Source organism: Trematomus bernacchii, unplaced genomic scaffold, assembly GCF_902827165.1.
Source record: "Trematomus bernacchii unplaced genomic scaffold, fTreBer1.1, whole genome shotgun sequence".
In the NCBI taxonomy this organism is placed as follows: Eukaryota; Metazoa; Chordata; class Actinopteri; order Perciformes; family Nototheniidae; genus Trematomus; species Trematomus bernacchii.
Genome location: NW_022988050.1, coordinates 4,330,258 through 4,349,557, shown reverse-complemented (window position 1 = coordinate 4,349,557; position 19,300 = coordinate 4,330,258). Strand labels below are relative to the sequence as shown.

The 19,300-nt window shown below is 42.8% G+C and overlaps 2 protein-coding genes across 2 annotated transcripts in view; both read right to left on the bottom strand.

Annotated features, from left to right (window-relative positions):
- Window positions 1-127: 127 nt before the first annotated feature.
- LOC117473429 (putative protein MSS51 homolog, mitochondrial) lies at window positions 128-10,986 on the bottom strand. Its single transcript, XM_034119006.1, has 7 exons — window positions 10,830-10,986; window positions 8,608-8,785; window positions 7,900-8,049; window positions 4,960-5,084; window positions 4,066-4,629; window positions 1,457-1,550; window positions 128-986 (listed from the first exon to the last, which is right to left on the bottom strand). The coding sequence occupies exons 2-7, from the start codon at window positions 8,763-8,765 to the stop codon at window positions 779-781; spliced, it is 1,299 nt and encodes a 432-aa protein (XP_033974897.1). The 5' UTR covers window positions 8,766-8,785; window positions 10,830-10,986; the 3' UTR covers window positions 128-778.
- A 560-nt stretch (window positions 10,987-11,546) lies between these two features.
- capn15 (calpain 15) overlaps window positions 11,547-19,300 on the bottom strand; it is a 41,186-nt gene continuing 33,432 nt past the window's right edge. The window contains 5 exon segments of the mRNA XM_034119275.1: window positions 11,547-14,516; window positions 15,862-16,040; window positions 17,271-17,440; window positions 17,550-17,791; window positions 18,378-18,539. Of these exon segments, the coding sequence (XP_033975166.1) occupies window positions 14,339-14,516; window positions 15,862-16,040; window positions 17,271-17,440; window positions 17,550-17,791; window positions 18,378-18,539 (931 nt within the window). The 3' untranslated portion in view covers window positions 11,547-14,338.

Here is a 19,300-nt window from a genome sequence, read left to right as displayed (position 1 = left end):
TGATTGCAAAGTTTGTAGCTCATGCTGTTTTTTAACTGCATTAAATTGTATTGTGTTACTGATATTAACGCTGAATAAAACAGAAAAAAGCTCTATAATAAATGCTGTTTGGCTTCTTTAGCTCTTCTTTTTATTGTAAAGCAACAGGGAAAAGGCATGATTGCTTATAGAGAGTCTCCAGGATGGACTCACCATTCAGAGTCGAGCAACAACTACAAAGAGAATCCAAATAAGACAAATAAACACATTTTAGGCACTGTGAAAGTGTATAATTTATTTAGAGGTAATCTTAGATCATGTGTTACATCAGCATGCATTTGATTTGAGTTCATCCAGCTATTGTGAGATTTGGGAATACATAGCGACAGAAGAAATTACAGAAAACGTTCAAATGATGAAATAACTCATTTTGGTCTCATTACATATCCATACCCATGACCCTTTATATCCAACTTTGATGCGACCTCGGGGCATGAGGAGAGAAAAAACCTCTGCACCCTGCTGCGGCCCTCAGGTGCCATACATAATGAGCTTTGAGAGATTTTTGTAATCTGTCTTATTAATTAATTATTTACGTGTGTTTAGTGCAGTGAAGGTGCATTATTTCCCCCACTTTCATGCTCTCTTTTCCATACACAGCACCCATATTTGCCATTTTTCAGCACAGCTGAGCAACGTCCATCTGTAAAAGGCAGCCGGTACCCCCAATGACCTCATAAAGTCCCCAAATCCTATTTTGAAAACAACATCTTACAGGGTTTACAAGTTTTGGTATCCCTTAATTGTCTACCCCAGACTCCTCTAAATCTTCTTGAGGCAGCAGTCCCTGGAAACGGATGTAGTGAGAGTTGCAGTGCACCGGGGTTTTGTTTGGGGTGGACTGAACCTGCTCTGGCTTCTGTGAGGCGAAGGGGTTAGGTCCACTGTCTTCGATGTGCACCTCCAACTCCAACAGGATCTGCAGCGAGCGCTCAAGCTCTTTGTCGCTGATGATACAAAGAGATAGCAAAGGAAATAAATTAATCAAGTAAGCTGTATTGTCCTCAAGAGGGACTTATTTTAAGAAAACAGTTTGAAAGAAATTAGAGCACCAACAGCAGAGAAGGAGAACAACATCAATATCTTTGCTTTATCATCAAGTTACAGTCTACAGGGGCAGTTTGCTGAGAGTGCCTGCAGTAAAACAAATACATCTTCCCTTTTACTTGCCCTTTATATAAATAGGAATATGCCAGCAGAGGGAAGGAGTGTGAAGTGGGGAAGGAGAGCATTGAGACTGAGAACTGTGATGAGGTCGGGAAGTGAGGAGCAGAGAGACCACATGATGGTTCTTGAGAACAGATGGCATTTAATGTGAACATAACATTTTTACTGTTCCTCAAAGGGCAATGGATGTTATTAACCCCCACTATAACACAGGAAATGTGTATGTTTATGTTACAGTACTGTGACTAACCTGTACAGAGTGAAGCAGGTGGGGATGTCCAGATCTCTGAGCAGCAGAAGGGTGGGCAGCCAGCCTTCAATCAGACCCGGACTAGCGTGGAAACCTGTGTAAAAAACACACGTGTAAAAATAACATCACATGACGTTAAAAAAAATAAGACTTTTTTTAATGTATTCAATGACTTTAGCTACTTTGCTAATTCAGGTTCTTAATATATAAATATAACATTATAAATCAACTAATTTATAAAATACATTATGATGTTTTATTCTAGGTTTTTAGCAGTATATAAAGTAGTTCAATTACAGTCACTTCACCGGACATATCAATTGGTCAATAAAGTATATGACTCTGTAAATGAGGCATTTTTCTTAAGTATATTTATTGTAAGTACTGTGAGTTGTAATGGAGTATTTTAACACTTACTACTTTTACTCAAGTAAGAAATCGGAGTACTTTTTCCACAACTGATAGGATCGCATCAATTGTTCAGGGCCTTTAATTTAGAATACGTCACTGCAACATACATAAGGCCGTTGAATGACAATAACACTTAAAAACATCAAACAACGTCTGATCTCACCGGGAAAGTCTTTGCACAGTGACAGGTCTCTCTCGTTAGCTCGAATAAACGTCTTTCTGGACGTGTCGCTGACAGTCGGCCTTCATCATCAGTCAGTGTGACAAAGTTAATCATGCTCCAAACAAGCCGACCTTGTGTAACTTTCAGCGGGACCTCAGAAAGCATGTCCTAACTTAACCTGGCACAACCCCAGCTGAACATTTGGGACATTCTTGCACAGTGACAATCCAGAGCATGCATCCATGCCGGGTTAGGTTTCATAATCCCTCGGCATATTAACTGACAGATGTCACTCTCTCCCGGCTCTGGTTTGTATCAGTAGTATGTTTTTTTCTTCTGAGCAGCAGGGCTGTGACGCCCTTCAAACAGATGAATGAGGTGCAAGCCACCATGGCAGCAAATACTGCAAATCCATCCGGCTTTAGGGTGTCCTTGAGTGAGACAAAACCAGGCAGCAAACAGATATTTCCCAACGCTGATCAATTAAGACTCCCATTGTTCAGTTGAATTAAGTTATCCTGGATGAAAATTCAATCTAGGAAAATATGCCTGTTATGAATTTATAAAGCTTCAGCTGTTCAGCACATTTCTGCTGTGTTTACTGGTTGTATGTGTGTTAAGGGGCCGAGAGCAATGCCACAGAGGCAGAGCATTGTAAGGCCTGTGATACTGGCACACAGATGGTATCATGTTATCCTCAGACTGCCACATCTTTCCGTGGAACTCAAACTGCAGAAAGAGAGGATTTTGATTTGAATTATGCATGCCATGATACGAACATCCCCGAGGTTACACTCCTCATCATGATAAAACATTTAACAGGGAGTAAGCGTTTAGGCTCTTAGACCTTCGGGAGATAAGGTGACAAAGAGACAGAGCAGTCTGACTGTTAATGACTGCAATAATTGCCTGGCCATATGGTGGATAAAGTAGCTCTTAATGGCAATACTTTATTTCCTTAAAAAAAAAGTATGACAATGCAGTTTATTATGTGGATACAAACAGCCATCAGGAGATGTTTTTAGATGTCTATCTTTGTATGGATGATATTACTTAGACACCTTCTATCTCCTTTGTGAGAGCTGACATCACCCTCCCTGGCTTTTTTCTCAATGTCTGTTTTTTCACCACTCTCTCATTCTCATTCTCTTTGTGACTTCCACACACACCTTCCTTTTTATTCCTTTAGTCACACACGCTGCCTGCTCCCCTATCATTTAAACAGTGTCATAATGCAGTGCTCTGCCAGCGTCGCACTATGAAACGCAGCCAGGCACTCAGGCAGTTTCCTCGCAGGATGACTGATTCCTGTATATTTAGCTCCAGTGGAGCCGGCGCTGATAACCGAGCTCGGGTTCTGGGTGCAGTTGGGTCGTGGATTTACTGCTGCTTTGCAGGTTAAAGGGTCAGAGAACCGCTTCAGAGCAAGAGCTTAGGAGGTGTAGGGTTATAGTGACACATTAATGAGGTTTTGTGTGAGAGTGGACGCTGGATATCTCTCATCTTTAGACTGTTATAAAGTGGAGAAAACCTACATGGACCGGTAATGGTGGGATTGTTGATTTTAGACACGACTTGGCCTTGCAGTGTTCATCAGAGTGAATCAGAAGGGGTGGGTGGATCTTTCAAAAGGGCAGCTTACCTACATTATGCTGAGTCCAGCAATCAGAAGCCAAACTCTTTCCCGGCTGCTCCTATTAATCACACAAATCCCCAATAAAAGCCCTGTGCTAATGAATAGGCTAGATTTAGTGAGTTACGCATCCGCTGCTTGCTCTGTTCTCCGAAAGAGATAATGGTCAAATGAGCATAAAGGGAGACAAGTCACTGGTTCTCCAAGACAGCTGACCACTTAAGCTGAGCACTTTCTATTTATAGCCGCGGGCAATCATTGTGTTCTTTACCGGTTGATTTATAAGCATTACGAGGTGAAAGTCTCCTTTCAACCAGACCCGTCTCAACAATTTAATGGCTGGACAATCACATCAATTACTTCTTTGTTTGTTCATGTTGGCAGGATGTTGGATGTACATACCAGGATGAAATCCAACCACCAGGTCTGGCTTGGCTGCTTCCTCTTTCTCTATCATATCCTCCCAGAACTGGTGGTAGAGGCCCTTGAAGGCGCTGATGAAGACACTCTGCCTGGGGCCGAACGACCTGAGAGGAGGCCTTACGATGGGCCCGTCCACCACCTCTGGTCCCACCATGACTATCTCTATGCCCTGGTGTCCGGGGAACATGTTGTTCAGCTCGTCGTAGTCCGTCAGTCTGGCTCCCATGGTCTCATTGTGAGATACTCCTGCTATGTGAATAGTCAGAGGTTTAGCGTAAGGGTCAAGGCCAAATTGTTGCACAGCCATCCCAACTGAGAGAACTCGAGAGAGGAACTCGCTCTGAATCCGCCATAAAGACTGATGCAGGTCGGAGTCATCAGGCCTCGGCCTGCTGGCGTTCTGCCAAAGCTTCTCCATGTTGGTACCAGACAAGATGGCGTCCAGACGTGGCGTGAGGTCCCCCTGCATGGGAAGCCAGTCGTCCCAGTTCTTCACCTCGGCAGCTGACTTGGACCACTTCTCCGTGGGGAATGGGAGGTCTCCTGTTAGGGTGGCAGTATATTTATGATTGATTGAGTCACACAAAAAGACTCAGATTAGAGCCGATTCTGTCTAGCAAGTTTACATGGTGTCTGAAAAGCAATCCGAGAGATTCAAAGGCTGAGGAACTTTAATTAAAATGTCTGAAATCGCACCAGTATTGCACTGTGGTGACTCTCTGTCAGTTTTTGTTTCTGAGGCGTTTCATTTCTACAGCTTAACTTTTTAATGTGCCATCTCATTAATGATGATGAATGATTTTTGTGTTTTTGTGAACTCAAACAGCTATCAAAGTGTTTCAATGTAAACAGCAATGCCTTTTAAGTTCTTACCAGTGAACATCATCCACTCCACTAGTCTGTCAATGGCCACCAGGCGCAGCTTCTTGCAGACCTTTTTATGCTGAGGCCAGTCCTTTCGCTGACACTCTTTGGTGCAGTAGTACACATTCAAGCACCTGTGAGAGAAAGATAGGGGGGAAAGCATTGCAGAGAATTAAACATATATAAATGATAGGAGGCATAGAAGTTGAACAAATTACACAATTCCGGGGCTCTTGACAATGTTGTAGACCATCCACTTAACTGTTTGCACTTCAACATTTTTGTTGGAAATTTGGGTCCATCCATCATTGTCCAGAATGAAACTTGGGGAAGAAATGGCCATGACATGTGCTACAGATACTCAAGTTCCCAAAGTATAAACTCTTAAACTTTGAGGATACTCCGACCTTGCCCTCTACTTTTGTTCATGACCAACTACCTGGAAAACTAATAGCCTCCTCATTATCCTCAGGTGTTTATGTTTATTTAGGATCCCCATTAGCTTTTGCTCTTGACAAAAGCTACTCTTCCTGGGGTCCGACACTTAAAACAATACAACAATAATATAACAACATTCAAGGCATAACTCCTGACATCATTAACAACATCACCAATATCATCAACAATCTCCAACATCATCAACAATGTCATCCACTTTCAATATCAATCTCAGCCAAGGACGAGTGCACAAGACACCCACCAGTACAAAGCATGAGATACAATTGAATTAGGGTTCACAGCTCACAAGGGTACATGGTCATTAGTAGATGGCCAATCTCTTTCTGAAAGAGGCTCTGGACTCTATTTCAGCAAGGTAGTTTGGCAGTTTGGAAGATTTCAGAAGATTTGTCCTGGGTTTAGGTGCCAGTTGATGGCCTGATGTACTGTAGCTTGTCTAGTCTTATGGTCATGCTCGTCTCTTGTGTAAACTATTTGATCATAAAAATACAATGTTTTTTTGCTAAATTGGTAATCTTTTAGAAAAGTGATAACACGAGATTGCAGACGTTTCTCAACCGGAAGCCATGATAGGTTTCTATGCATAACTCCAATATGAGTGCGCACGAACAGTGGAGAGCTAGTCTGGCAGCCTTGTTTTGAGCTATAATTTCTGTATGTGTTTTTGCTGCTGATGACCATATGACCGGACAGTACTCAAGATGTGACAAAACCAGAGACTGAATGACTTGTTTCAAAGTGTTTGGTGTTACATACTTTGTACATTTTCTCGTCACAGCTATGCTCCTTCCGATTTTAGTTACGATACTGTCAATTTGCTTTGTCCACTTTAAACCAGAATCAAGAACAATGCCAAGCAACTTAGTCTCATTTACCTGTTCCACTGGCTGACCAGCCAGTGGAACAGGTGTAGCAAGGTGTAACTTGTGTTAACTTGTAACCTGCTAAACATCAACCTGCTAACGTTTGCTAAACATCAACCTGCTAAATTTGTGAGAAAACTTGTGAGCATGTTAGCATGCTAAGGTTAGCATTAGCACAAAGACCTGCTATGTGCTAAGTAAAGCCTTACAGAGCTGCTAGCAAGCTAGACTGTTTTGTTCCAAGATTAACTGACATAATAACGTAATTATGAATATTATATTCATTTTCTTCTGCCAATTCTTTATTTATGCATCAGATGCAATGTATATCAAGAGATTCTCTTTATTGCTAAAATATTTTGCATCCTACATCCTTCATTCATCTAACCCTTGTTTACATTTAAGACGACAGCTGGCAAAAACAGCCACCGTAGGTAGAGGCAGGATTTATTTCGGAGTATACGACCTCTTTGAGCGGATGTGGGCTTTTGTGTTGTCACACAATTTAAGTGGCGAGGTAATGTGTTGGATTAGAGGTCTGACAGCCAGCGCCAGTTGGTGCTTTGGGGAGACTATATTACATTACCTCGCAATCATTTGCAGACTCCTAGGCACACACATTTACATAAAATCATTTATCAGCCTATGTGTTCTCACTGTTCTGTCAGGGCACACTTTGGGCGTACTAATCCTCCAAAGCATGCTTACAAAGTGAGACAAAAAAAGGTGAGAAAACACAGGTGCCCTTGAAAGGTAAAGTAAAACACACTTCCCCAGGGATGCCTCAGCTTTTAAAGTTAATGAATAGATAAATGTGGAGCAGAGTGTGAAAAATAAAATGGAAAGTTACAAGCAGCCACTGTTGGACTTTTGGTGGTAATTCTCAGATGTCAACGGACTTGAGGGTTTTACTTGTCAGCAGTTCTATTTTTTTATCAGCAGCTTCTGGTTACTTTTTCTGAGAGAGGCACAGGCAGCTGGGAATTTCAAGGGAACACACACGCAAGATGGTCTCGGTCTCAGTGTGTGTGTGTGTGTGTGTGTGTGTTTGTGTGTGTGAATCAGAGCGAGAGGGATAGAAGGAGAGCGATAGAGCCAGAAGACAAAATGAGGCACAAAAACATGAGGCGGCATAATCTAATCCACTCCTTCTTCTCAATACAGACCTTCAAATACATGGGGGCAAAGAGTACAAATAAATCCCAAATTCAAGGATTTGCAGCAAAAAACACAATCAAGGGGGTAAAAAGGGTTTGGCCTGAACATTTCAAACATAGGCAAAGATCACACAAAACTGCCCCATGAAAAGTATTTAACTTCCACCCTGCTTCATGATGTTGTGACATTATGAAGTGGATTAAGCTGCTCTTAATAAACTGCAGATGACACGTAATCAGGGGGCTTTGCTATATTTGGCCAACGTCCACGTCTGTAGAGCTGGGTGGCCCTAAATTCTGCCTTTGAAACAAACAGCAACTTGTAACAACCTTTGGACCACAAAGTCAAAACAACGTCCTGACCCAGCACATATGGAGCTGACGTGAGAATGGTGAAGCCTTTTAGTGGCTTAAAATATTCAGACTGTCAACAATATTAGTCAGTGTTAATGCGACTGAATAGCACTCACTTCATGCAGCGTTTCAGGGTCTGACCCTCGCAGAGATTTGCTGGCAGTGTGTTGCAGCTGGTGCAGAACTCAAAGGTCTCCTCCATCTTCTTGAACATCTCCTTGTAGTTGCGGAATGAGATTGCCTTCGCCTTTCCCTCAACGGTGGCCCTAGAATCAGACAATTATTCAGGGTGGTATTTGAGTGAGATATAGGCATAGAGGCAGTGCAACAGATGATGTTTTAAAGGTCCCCTATTATACAGTTTTTCATCAATATATTATAGGTCTCAGATATATAAAGAACATGTCTCTGAAGTGCTTGCCATAAACCCCTCTGTTTCAGCACAGTTTCAAAAGTGCTCTCTGTCTGTTACTTTAGATGAAAATAAGGAGCCACTCCCCACGCCCCTCTGAGAGATATTTGGTTAAAAATAACACACAGGTGCTCTAGGAGGAGATTCAGGTGATAAGGTGGGGGGTGTTACCTTGGTTGGTTATTGGCTAATGGTTACACAAGCCAAAAAATCGTTATGACATCATAAAGTGGCCAAAATCTGATCAGCTCATTTTCAGACAGGTTTTTATATAAATACGATCAGGAAAAAAAGTGAGCGTTTCCTGAAACGTTCAGAATCTCTTTACACAGAGGGGACACTTGTGTATAAAAACATGAAAAAGTGTATTTTGCACAATAGGTGACCTTTAAGATAGTTTTAGCAGTTTTACCTGTATTCTCCGTAGTCCTTCATGTTGAGCTTGTTGAGAATTACCTTGGAGAGGCCCGGGACGTTGGAGTCCAGAGAGTAAAAGCCGGAGAGGACAGAGAAGACGCTGTCAGTCCTCGGAGCGTCAGGGAGTGCGAGCGCTGGGATGTGTGACGCCATGTTGTCTACTTTAGTTTCCACTATAGGACAGAAAATAAACCTTTAATTAACACAGAATCCCATCAAATACTGTATTAAACACCTTCTGCTTAGTGTTGAGTTTATTTCTGACATTTCAAGAGTGAAGTAACGCCCTCTGAAAAACTTGTTTTTGCAGATTTTGTGGTTTAACTTCTCATTTTGCTGCAGTGATGTCCAGGTGTACTAGTGTACATTGTGAAATCACTTGAACAACCTGTTTTCCTGGAAGCAAACTCTGTATGGCTTTTAAAAATCACTTTATCACCTTTTGTATGATATAATATTTTTCCCATTTTGTTTCTTTCACTGTGTTTTAATATGTGTCTGGATTTAGCTGTGTTCAAAGGCTAATTATTATTACAACAATTAGAGATTGTCCTTGCTTATCAAATACGTGCAAACCCAATTTGCTCATATAGTTAACAAAAAATAGGCTAATTTCTATTATGATAACGTTTTCAGTTGAATTACTATGCAGCGTTTTAGACTCTGAATGGCCCTTACATCATGGATCTGTCAACATAGCCTTCCTTTGACGTCCTTAAACAAAATCTGATCCATTGTTTACCAGCCTTTGTGTGCTGTGCGCTTACTGACAGACACAAAGCAGAGTCAGAAGGGTGTGAGACACCCCCCCTCCGCCTCATCAGGACACACTCACAAATGAGAAGAAGCAGGACTGGAAATGTTGACATACAGTCCTGAGCCCACAAAGGTATTCGTCCTACTTGACCAAGTAACACAACAAAGATTTGGACTGTTATTAGAAGACTCCTGACAGGGTGTGAAATGCTCTTCTTGATAATACATCACTGCTGCCAGGAGCCACAAAAGCGTCTTTGGGACTGATGATAACATTTAAAAAAGAAAAATACACCAAGTAAGCTGCTGCAGTTTGACTTATGTCAAGGATATGGACTTTTCACCAAGCAGCATGGAAACTGTGCCTATACATAAACTGACACCCTATAGATTCCTATTCTCAACGCTGACACAGTATCTCAACATAGTGTAAAGTACTCAGTAGACTGAATACCTTTCAAATACACCCTCTGTCACTCGTATTCACTCTGACCAAGACCCTGATGACAGAAGCTCTTACAAAAGAAGGATCATGCACATTCTCAGATGGATGGAGGCATGTTTCTTCAGACTGCTACCCTTGACAAAAATCCTCCGTCCGAACAAACCTTGCTTGCATGTCACATGATTTATCATCTTGGCATGACATGTGGGAAAATAAGAGGCGAGGGAAATGTGATCATCTGATGGTGGCACTCTTGGTGGCTTAAGTAGCTCGTGCAGTCTTTCTTTAGATTTCACTGGGAGCCAACATCCAATACTTTGCATATGTGTATGGTAGAATCAGATTTCTGTTTGGTTTAGATTAGGTGCCAGTTGTTCTTGTTTATAAAGTCTTTAATAAACAAGGACCATACATACAAAAATTAAAATCTTTAAAAATAAGAGATGATTTATGCCAGATTTAGTTATTACGCAAATATAATTCAACATACATTAAATCATTTTGTACTAAATACAAATCAAATCTCTAACATACAGAAGTGCTTCACCTGGAATTGAAAACACCCCAAACTGCCTTTAGCTCCAAGCAGCTGGCAGCAATAACACTATTCTTAACTTTCACAATAAAAGCGTCACTTTATCACACTCCCTTGCACCCAGAATGCCCCTTCAGTTTCACAAAGAAACAACTTTCCCTCTACTTTTTCTGGGACTCTTTTCAATTTAATTCACAAGTGTTGCTGGAAAATGCTTTTAGCCTTATCATGTCGCAGAGTAAATTAAAAAAGGATATCTAATTAGCTCCTCCATATCTACAGAGCAGGGTTGGAAATGAACAGATTTCCCACGAGAGGGCAGGTTTTTTTTTTCTTCTTTCTTTTCTCACATATCTGCCCGTGACACTGTTAGGCTTTTAGCATGCAAAGTCCTCCAGCTTACTATCGGGCAACTGCATTATCACATTCTCACACTGAATGGCGTGAACACAAGGACACGATAACTGGAGAGGGATTTTACCTTCAGTTTCCAGGTGAGAAGAGAGACTTCAAGGTGAGGTTTCTTGGTAGAAGGAAGTATTTGACAGTTCCTTATGCTGGATGTCAGCACCTCATGGAGCCTTTATTGTCTCTGCTGGGGTCAGTAATGAACTCAGCACCACAGAGCCAAAGTAGGGAAAGAAGCCTGGGGTGGGGGGAGTGACATTTGGGGCGAGGGGGGGGGGGGGGGGGGGGGGGGGGGGGGGGTAGTGAGTGGGTTGGGGATGAGTCCAGCAGGGGAATTTGCCTTGGAGGAAGATGGGAACCAAAGAAGAGAGGAATAGGAAGCGGGACATTCTTAGAACAAGAAGGGTGGGGCGGGAGGAGGATGAGGAGAAGAGGTGGAGACTGGAGCGGACACATAAACAAGATACACCATAAACATCTGAAAAATAAACATGCTGGGATGAGAGGAAGAACATCACAGGGCAGGAAATGAAAAGCAATGAGGACGATAACAAACACATCAGAAAGTGGAATCAATCAAAGTGCAGTAAACAAGTGTACAAAACGTTTTTGATATGTTAATACATTCGCTTTTCATCGAGCTGTTATTCTAGTTTAAAGGCTTCCTATTTTTCTTCTAAAGCCTGAATAGAAAAGCAACTGATTTCAAAGCAAAAAGCTAACAACACAGAGTAAATGTTATTCATGTAGAGTTAATGTGTGTACAATTTATAATAATGACACCTTTTCTTAATTTAAAAAATTTATTTGGTCCGTCGGAACCTGAGATTAAAAATTAAACATACATTGTTTGTACACATATTCTCATATTCCCCTCCCAGAAAAAGATCAATAAAATATATATCACATTCATTAGAGTTCATTTTTTTTCAGCGTTAGGTTGAATTTCTTAATTGTTTCTACTATCATACAAGTTTAAAAGGGTCAGTGATGTATCCCTCCTCTCCATTTTCTATCTTTTATGTGGCTTAAGTCTGCATTCTGTACAATTTACACGGAGGGAAGCAGACGAATGGAAAGAAACAAGGCGTTGTGTTTTCCTCTCCGGCAGCAGGGGGCGCCCCTGACGCACAGAAGAGTCAGCACCACAACTTCACAGAAGAGGAGTAGGTTCACCAGCAAAGAGCCAAGATGACAATTATGACAAAAAAAACGTTGTATAAAACAAAATCTCATGTAAAGTGATCCAGCGGTGACACTGAATGTCTTTGAGGTGCCTCGTCATTGCAGGTTGTTTCAGTGCAGGTTCATTTCTGGTCAAGCTAACCCCTCTGGGCTCAATGTAACGCCGGTACATTATCACATTCCTTTATCCGTCATACCAGTATTCAGCAATGATCATTTTGACAACAGGCCTGCAAATCACTTATACAAATAAATTAAAGTTCACAGCTGCTGTGCTGCGACCACACAGACATCTGAGAGTGGTCATTATTACACGGTATGTTTCTTTGGAAAACATATTTACAGTTACTTCAGCTTCGGGTTTCAGCAAAGAAACGCCACACTGCTGGAGTAGTTTTCATATGAGGATGACAGCCTGCAAGTCGTGTTTGTGCGAAGTAAGTAAGACTGCAAGCATACGGGACACAGTGCTGCCGTTTACTGTAAACCATAAGGAAAGAAAAGACAATTCTCATGAGATGAAGCACGATTCGGCACTTTTTCAACTCAAGGTAGCTGAGTTTAAGTCCTTAACTGAATCATTTCATGTGGAAACTATGATCTTGACATAATAAAGAAGCTTTTTTCCCCTACCATTGTATGAGTGCTCGAGCAATTTCAGCTTTCAAGTTTATCCCCACACAATAACAAGACATCAACTTTGACTTGGAAAAGAGTCACACTCCATCCCGTTACTGTAGTACCGCATTCATCGTTCCCTCTCTCGGATGAATGAAACATCTATGTTGCCATGGTGAGGCCTGAATGATCCTTAGTGAAGCAGGAGTAATGGCTTTGACACTGGAGGAATGGAAAGAGGACCTTCGTAAAAACAGCTGTAGGCAGCCCATCCTTTGCAGCGGGAACTCCACTTATTTTCTGTGTCACAAAATGTCTCAGGGGTCCCTTCTCTCTCTTGTTATGTGCATGCAGTCTGACTAAAATGTGAATTTGTTATTAAACGAGGACTCCACTTGTCGTTTATGTGCGGTCGGGAGTATTCTAGTGGGAGGACGGCCCAGATGTTCGTGCTGCACACAAGCAAACAAAAATGGTCCCTGACCTCCCAAAGTAAACTGTGCAGCTCAACGTAAGAGCTCTTCTGTGGCAAAGTGACTGTTCAAACAGCGACTCTGCTACTCCCTCAGCACACTAAAGTGTACACCGAAATACTGTGAGAAACAGACAGCTGACCTTCAGTATCGAGACACATATTTTAGGGGTTCACAATCTAAGAGTGCAAGAAGCATTCATACAACTTCTGTAGAGGGTGGGATTTCTGTGTGAAGATGTATAGCGACGGCTGAACTGGATGAGAGAAGCCAGCAGGCCCGAGGGGTGATCTACAAAGCTGGTCATTAAATGACTCGCCTACAGCGTTTGCCCCCCAACACTGAGGCTGAGAGGAGATGAAGAAGGGGAAGAAGGGAGTTACAGTGGCTGTTTTCTGTAGGGAAAACGCAAAACACAATTAAGGGAATCTAAAATGTGTCAGTATTTCACAAGATAAAAACCCATCTAAACCAGAGTTTACAATAAGAGATGCTTCTCCAGCTATCATCTCGAGGTTTAGCTTGACTCCAGCTGTGTTTGGTCCTGAGCTCGGGGAGTGCGAGACAGCACTGCGATGACGATGACAGACAGTACTGATGGCTTTTTTTTATACGACCTCAAAAAACACAAATATGGACAAGACAGCAACAAGGGCGTTGTATAAAACAAGTAAGACCGACGTGTATTATCTTGATTAAAAAAACATGAATATGGATTTGGCTCATTAAGTACCGTAGGGAGGGCCGGGGCGAGATAAACCCCTCCCCCCCCTGAAGTCTCCGACTTAGTTAGCTGTCCTCGTAGACGACATGGGGGTTAGTGTCTGATCGCTGCGGGTGATTGGCTCATAGTTTGTGGGCCGGAAAATGGCTCAGTAGTTACGGCACTCCACCCTGACTCCTGTGAAGGATATAGGACATCCCTTCCACGTACAGCGCTCGTACCAGAATGTTAAGTAGTCTGAACTGGATCCCGTTAGGTGCCCCCGGGTGAAAAATAGTTCCTTAAGTAAGTCCGGGGTCACTTCACGTGGCCCCCGCTTCCCTCATTTCATCCTGACATGGCACGTCCCCTATGGCGAGGGAGAGATCGCGGATGAAAGCATTTATGGAGCCTTAGAAGGACACACAAACGCTGCCCATTTACATTCAAGGTGTGTGTTCACCCAAAGGGACACACAAATACACATCTTTCTCCACCATTCAGGGCTGCACACGACCCCCGCCCCCCCCCGCCTGGGTTTCCAGTGGTCTGACAGTTCATTGGATAAGAGTCTGAGTGTGTGTGTGAGACGGAGGGCGGTGGTCATAGCGGCCGGGGGCGGTGCAGACCGTCGATGTCCGGGGTGAGCTCGGGGCTGTGGGTGGCCTTGGTGGGGGTCCAGTCCCCCAGAGAGGCCTGGGCTGCTTTACGGTGAGCCAGGCGGTGTGTGATGGAGAAGCCGGCGTTTCCTTCTAGCTGGGAGAGCACCACCAGCACCTGCCTGCAGGGGGGGGGGGCAGAGAGCGACAGGGGGGGGGATATTTAGCAGCTGAAAAACACATGAGGTTTTTTCAAAGCCATAATAAACAATAATTTATGAATGGAATCCCTCCCTGCTAGAAATAAAAACAATTCTGGCTCAAAATGATTGTACCGTCCTTAAGTATGGCACTGATCTTGGAACTGTGTATTAGCTAGTCAGCAAAGTTAAAGCTAGGATTGGAGGAAGAAAAGTTGCTTAGTCAGCCATTTAGACGGTTGTGTTTCTGATTCAGTCTATTTTGAGTAAAAAAGGAAATGAGATTGAGGATCTTTATTCCACACTATCACAGATATCTGAGTACACTCCAGTGCGAATCCTGAGTATAGTTACTTGGCTTCTAAATACTTTGGGCTATTAACTGAATGTATAAAAGTGAGTGAGTACAAAAATCCTGCTGTGATATTGCAGCATATAGTTTTTATTAAGTTAACTAATTATGTTCTGGATAGATGAAAGGAACTTACATTAAAAGACATGGGCCTCATGCATGGTGACTTTTTACAGTTTTCCATTAAGTGGGACATAACTTGGAGGTGATAAGGTCGTAAATGTACATTAATGTGCTCTGCAATGTGTCTCTACTTCTGAAAAATGCATACAGGAGATGTCTAAAGAACCTTAATTCAGAAAAACCTAATGGTGTGCGAATTTGTCCCCTGTGCTGCATTTCATAGCTTGGTAATAATTCGTATGTAATGTAATCCATTTCTTTATTTCTAGATCTTCTTTTTAAAACATAACTACAAAGTACTTCACAACATTACAGTACAATAAAAGCATTTTAAAGAGCAAATAAAAATGAAGAACACGATAAGCTATGCAAGAAGAAATTAAGATAGTAAAAAAGAATTGATTGGAGATATTAGAGTGTGTAATATGTTTCTGGTCTTTAAATCCTTTGCTTTAATGGGCAGAGAACCATGGGGACCGAAAGAAAACAAAGGCAGTAATAACTGCGCTGAGACCATCCTTAGGAAGATTATTAAGAAATACGGAGCGCTAATCCCCCGAGATCACTGGTGTTTATAGAAATATCTCTGCAAGACGGTCTCTGTGTGTGTGTGTGTGTGTGTGTGTACTGATATAATCTCCTAAATGGGTGGTTGTTTGCTGCACCTGTAACAAATGTTCCCAAAGCGTTTAATCTCCTCACTTGCAATCTATTTGGGTTATTTCTATTCTTCCGAGGTGATATATAATAAAAAAATACTGTGTGTGTGTGTGTGTGTGTGTGTGTGTGTGTGTGTGTGTGTGTGTGTGTGTGTGTGTGTGTGTGTGTGTGTGTGTGTGTGTGTGTGTGTACCTGTGCAGAGGGGGCACGCTGTCGATGGTTTTGAGGCTGCCGCGCGTGGACACCACGTTGAAGCTGTCAGTGCAGTCACAGGAGACGTGGAGGTAGTATTTGGGGTGGCGGTTCTCCACCACCACGATAAGCCCCGCCCACCCGTGGGTCAGGTAGTAGCACGTCATGCCCTCGCGGCCCTGAGAACACACGTGGAAACACAGAAATGTGAGCAAGAAATATGTTTTTACGTAATACAAAATACCTTGTGGCTGCAGTGCATTCTGGTCTACCGAGGCGAGAAAAAGACTGCTGTAGTTCTGCTTGATTGACTCTTGAATGTCATAGGCTTTTTGGTAAGCTGATGGGTGAAATGTATTCTGTTGTCGGGCTGCCACTAACTTGTAGGATTGCTGATTGTTTTCTCGATAAATTGATTTGATGATACTAGCAACAAATGGTAAGAATTATGATCATTATTTCCCAAAACCCCAGAAGACCTATTCTAAAATATAGAATTGACTGTCTCAGAGGCATAAAAGAAACAGAAAATGTACACATTTAAGAAGATGGAATTCAATAATTGAATTGAGCAGCTCTTATCTGCTCTCTAACTTTTACGCAGCTGCATCTGAACAGGTACAGGTATGAATCATTATAGTGTCAAGCTGCTTTTTAAAACACCATTCACACAAAAGCAACCCTCACTGAAAGCAATACGACTTTCATCTCTCAGCAGTGGCTGCCGATCTCTCTTTTGGGGCCTGTAATTGTTACAGAGTGCAGCTGAACTGCATTAGCTGCTATCCAATGAACAGATCAGTAATCCCACTCCACCTGATATCTGTCAGCAACACATGCTCGTGCTCAAAATACTAATCTTTTGTTGCCAGACAGCTAGAATTACTTATTGAAATCCCGAAAAATACATTTTTATTGTTGCTATACTGTTAAAACACTACTGCTGGAGTAGTGGCTGCCATGCACTCCTGAGCGCTCGGCCCACCTACTGTGTGCGCTGGATTCCCGGAGAGCTGCAGAGCTGAATGATTTAACAAAGATGATCTCAAGTGTTTAAAAAGCTCTGTCATCCCTTTAAAATACCAGCCAATGTGACAGCACTTTCCGGAAAGCGCGGCTCAGGAGAACTAGAATAATTTGCCTCCTTGTGTGAGTGTGTATGTGAGCATGTGTGTGTGTGAGTGTGAGAGATAATGTGCATATAGTTGCATGTGTAAAAGTAGTAACGGATTCAGGACTTAGTTAAGGAAATCTGAAGTGATATCTCCAAGTGGCTTAGGGAGTTCTCCGGCTTCACAAGCATTACACTCTCACGGTGTGTGTGCATGTGTGTGTGTGTGAGACAGAGAGATGGGAGAAGGTGACAAGCTATTCTCTTGTTCTCTGTCAAGTGTGTTCCTGAGTCTCACCTCATGTCTTTCGCCTTTGTTCTCCGTGAGCAGGATGATGGCGTCGGCCAGCGTGGTGGCCATGGCCTCCACCTGCTCCACCATCACCTGTCTGGAGCTGTAGATGGCGAGGATGTAGCCGGGGAAGTCGTTGCTGGGCCGCCGTGCTGCTGCGCTGGTAGGACTGGAGACTGCAGGACAGAAATACGCTTTAAAAAAAAGTACCTCCTACTGTATGGTAAACATGGGTAAATGATTAGGCAACAACAAAGCCTTGCTTGTGTGTTTCTGTAAACCTACTGGGTGTGGGTGGACCTCCCACTGGCGTCCCACTGACGTTCATCTGCCAGTGGTTGAAGGCGCAGCAGACGACAGCGTACTCCCCCGGCTCCAGCATCACATCGCAGCCCACAAACTTCTTCACGGCTCGCTTGCTGTGGGCCAACAGGCGGCCCAGAGTCAGCTTGTTGCCGCTGCCGAAGGACGCACGGAACACCATGATGCACAGGTCCAGCAGGTGGCTGTCCGCTGTGTCCGAACGCCTGGAGAGAGAGAGAGGGAGAGGGAGAGGGGGTGAGCAAAGAAGATGGAAATTGAACGATAAACTTAGACACAAATTAGATACGATTTATTGGATTTGTCACCCTCAGTCAAATACCATGGAATGTAAAGTAATATTGCTATTTCTATACAACGTCGCTTCATTGTGCAGCTCTAGCATGTAGCTGCAATAAGGTATAGAAATAATAAAGAGAGCACATTTTATAAAACAGACAGCGTCCCTTGAGTCAGTCACTCGGTGTTCCATGTCTGTGTTGCATAGGGAATCAAATACCTCCAATACAGCTAAATTACAAAAACATGGTCATTCAATAGAAATCTCTACAGCATTTACACAGAGCTAGGTTGACTGTAGAGGTTAGATAGAAACCATTTGAATGTAGTAATAATGTTGTAATTTAAGTTATTGATGAATAGGGAGAAATACCAAGGAATAATAGATTAACTGGTCAAGATAAGCACAGTTCACAGTATTCAGGAGGTATATATATGGAGCCTGTAACAAATTGCCTCTTTGTAAGAGATATTGCGAATTAATGGGATGTTTTTTATTTTTTTCTTATTCACCTGCTTCCCTCCTGGAAGAGAGCAAACTCCAGCGCCGTCCTCTCCAGCACGGTGAGCGCTGTGACGGTGACCGGGCCACTGGCCTTGCTGGGGAAGCAGCCCTGCAGCCTCACTTCCTGCCAGTCAGAGTGGATCTTACAGATGTCCACGGAGTCAAAGTACCTGTGGGAGGAGACGGATGAGAGGATGCAGACTCCTTTTAGTTTCATATATGTGGTATCAAAAGAAAAGTGGTTCTTCCGAGACAGCGGCAATTTGACCCGCTGCTCTCTCCGTCTCATTTGCATGCATCACCAGGAGCTCTTTAACATTAGCATAGCCTCTGAGGCTGCTGCTGAATAAACACCATTTACCTTTCTAACATGTCAGACCTCCTTCTTCAAAGACCGAGCCCCCGAGAGACGCTCCCTTCCTCACTTTCTGAGTGTTTTATCACTTCCTAACCTCGCACCGACAACTGTCTTACATCTTACTTTTGTCTTTTGACATTTGAGAAGACGAGACAGGTAAAAAAAGAGAGGCACAACGCAGCATTGGAGTAGGCTTTGATCGCTGGAGATAAACACGTCTGCTGGTTCTTAGAATTCAGCTCGTTTTAAGGATATATATATATTTGTGAAATCAGCATCCATTAGTCCAATAAGAGCCTGGATACAGTATTTGTCCAACAAGCTGGCTACTTTTTTATTTTTAGCAGGGATATGCTGTAGGCTTTTATCTAGCACAGAGCCAAGAGATTATTTCTCTGACAGAGGAAACAATAAACAGTCAGAAGACAGATGGGATTCTGGTCTTTTCGAGGCCACACACACATTTTTCAGGTTTGTTCAGGAGGCCGGCCACATTGATCTCTGTGGCCTCTTGTTTTTAAGGACACGAGGGACATGAGTAACAGCCCGATACACAGGAATAACAGCCAGATT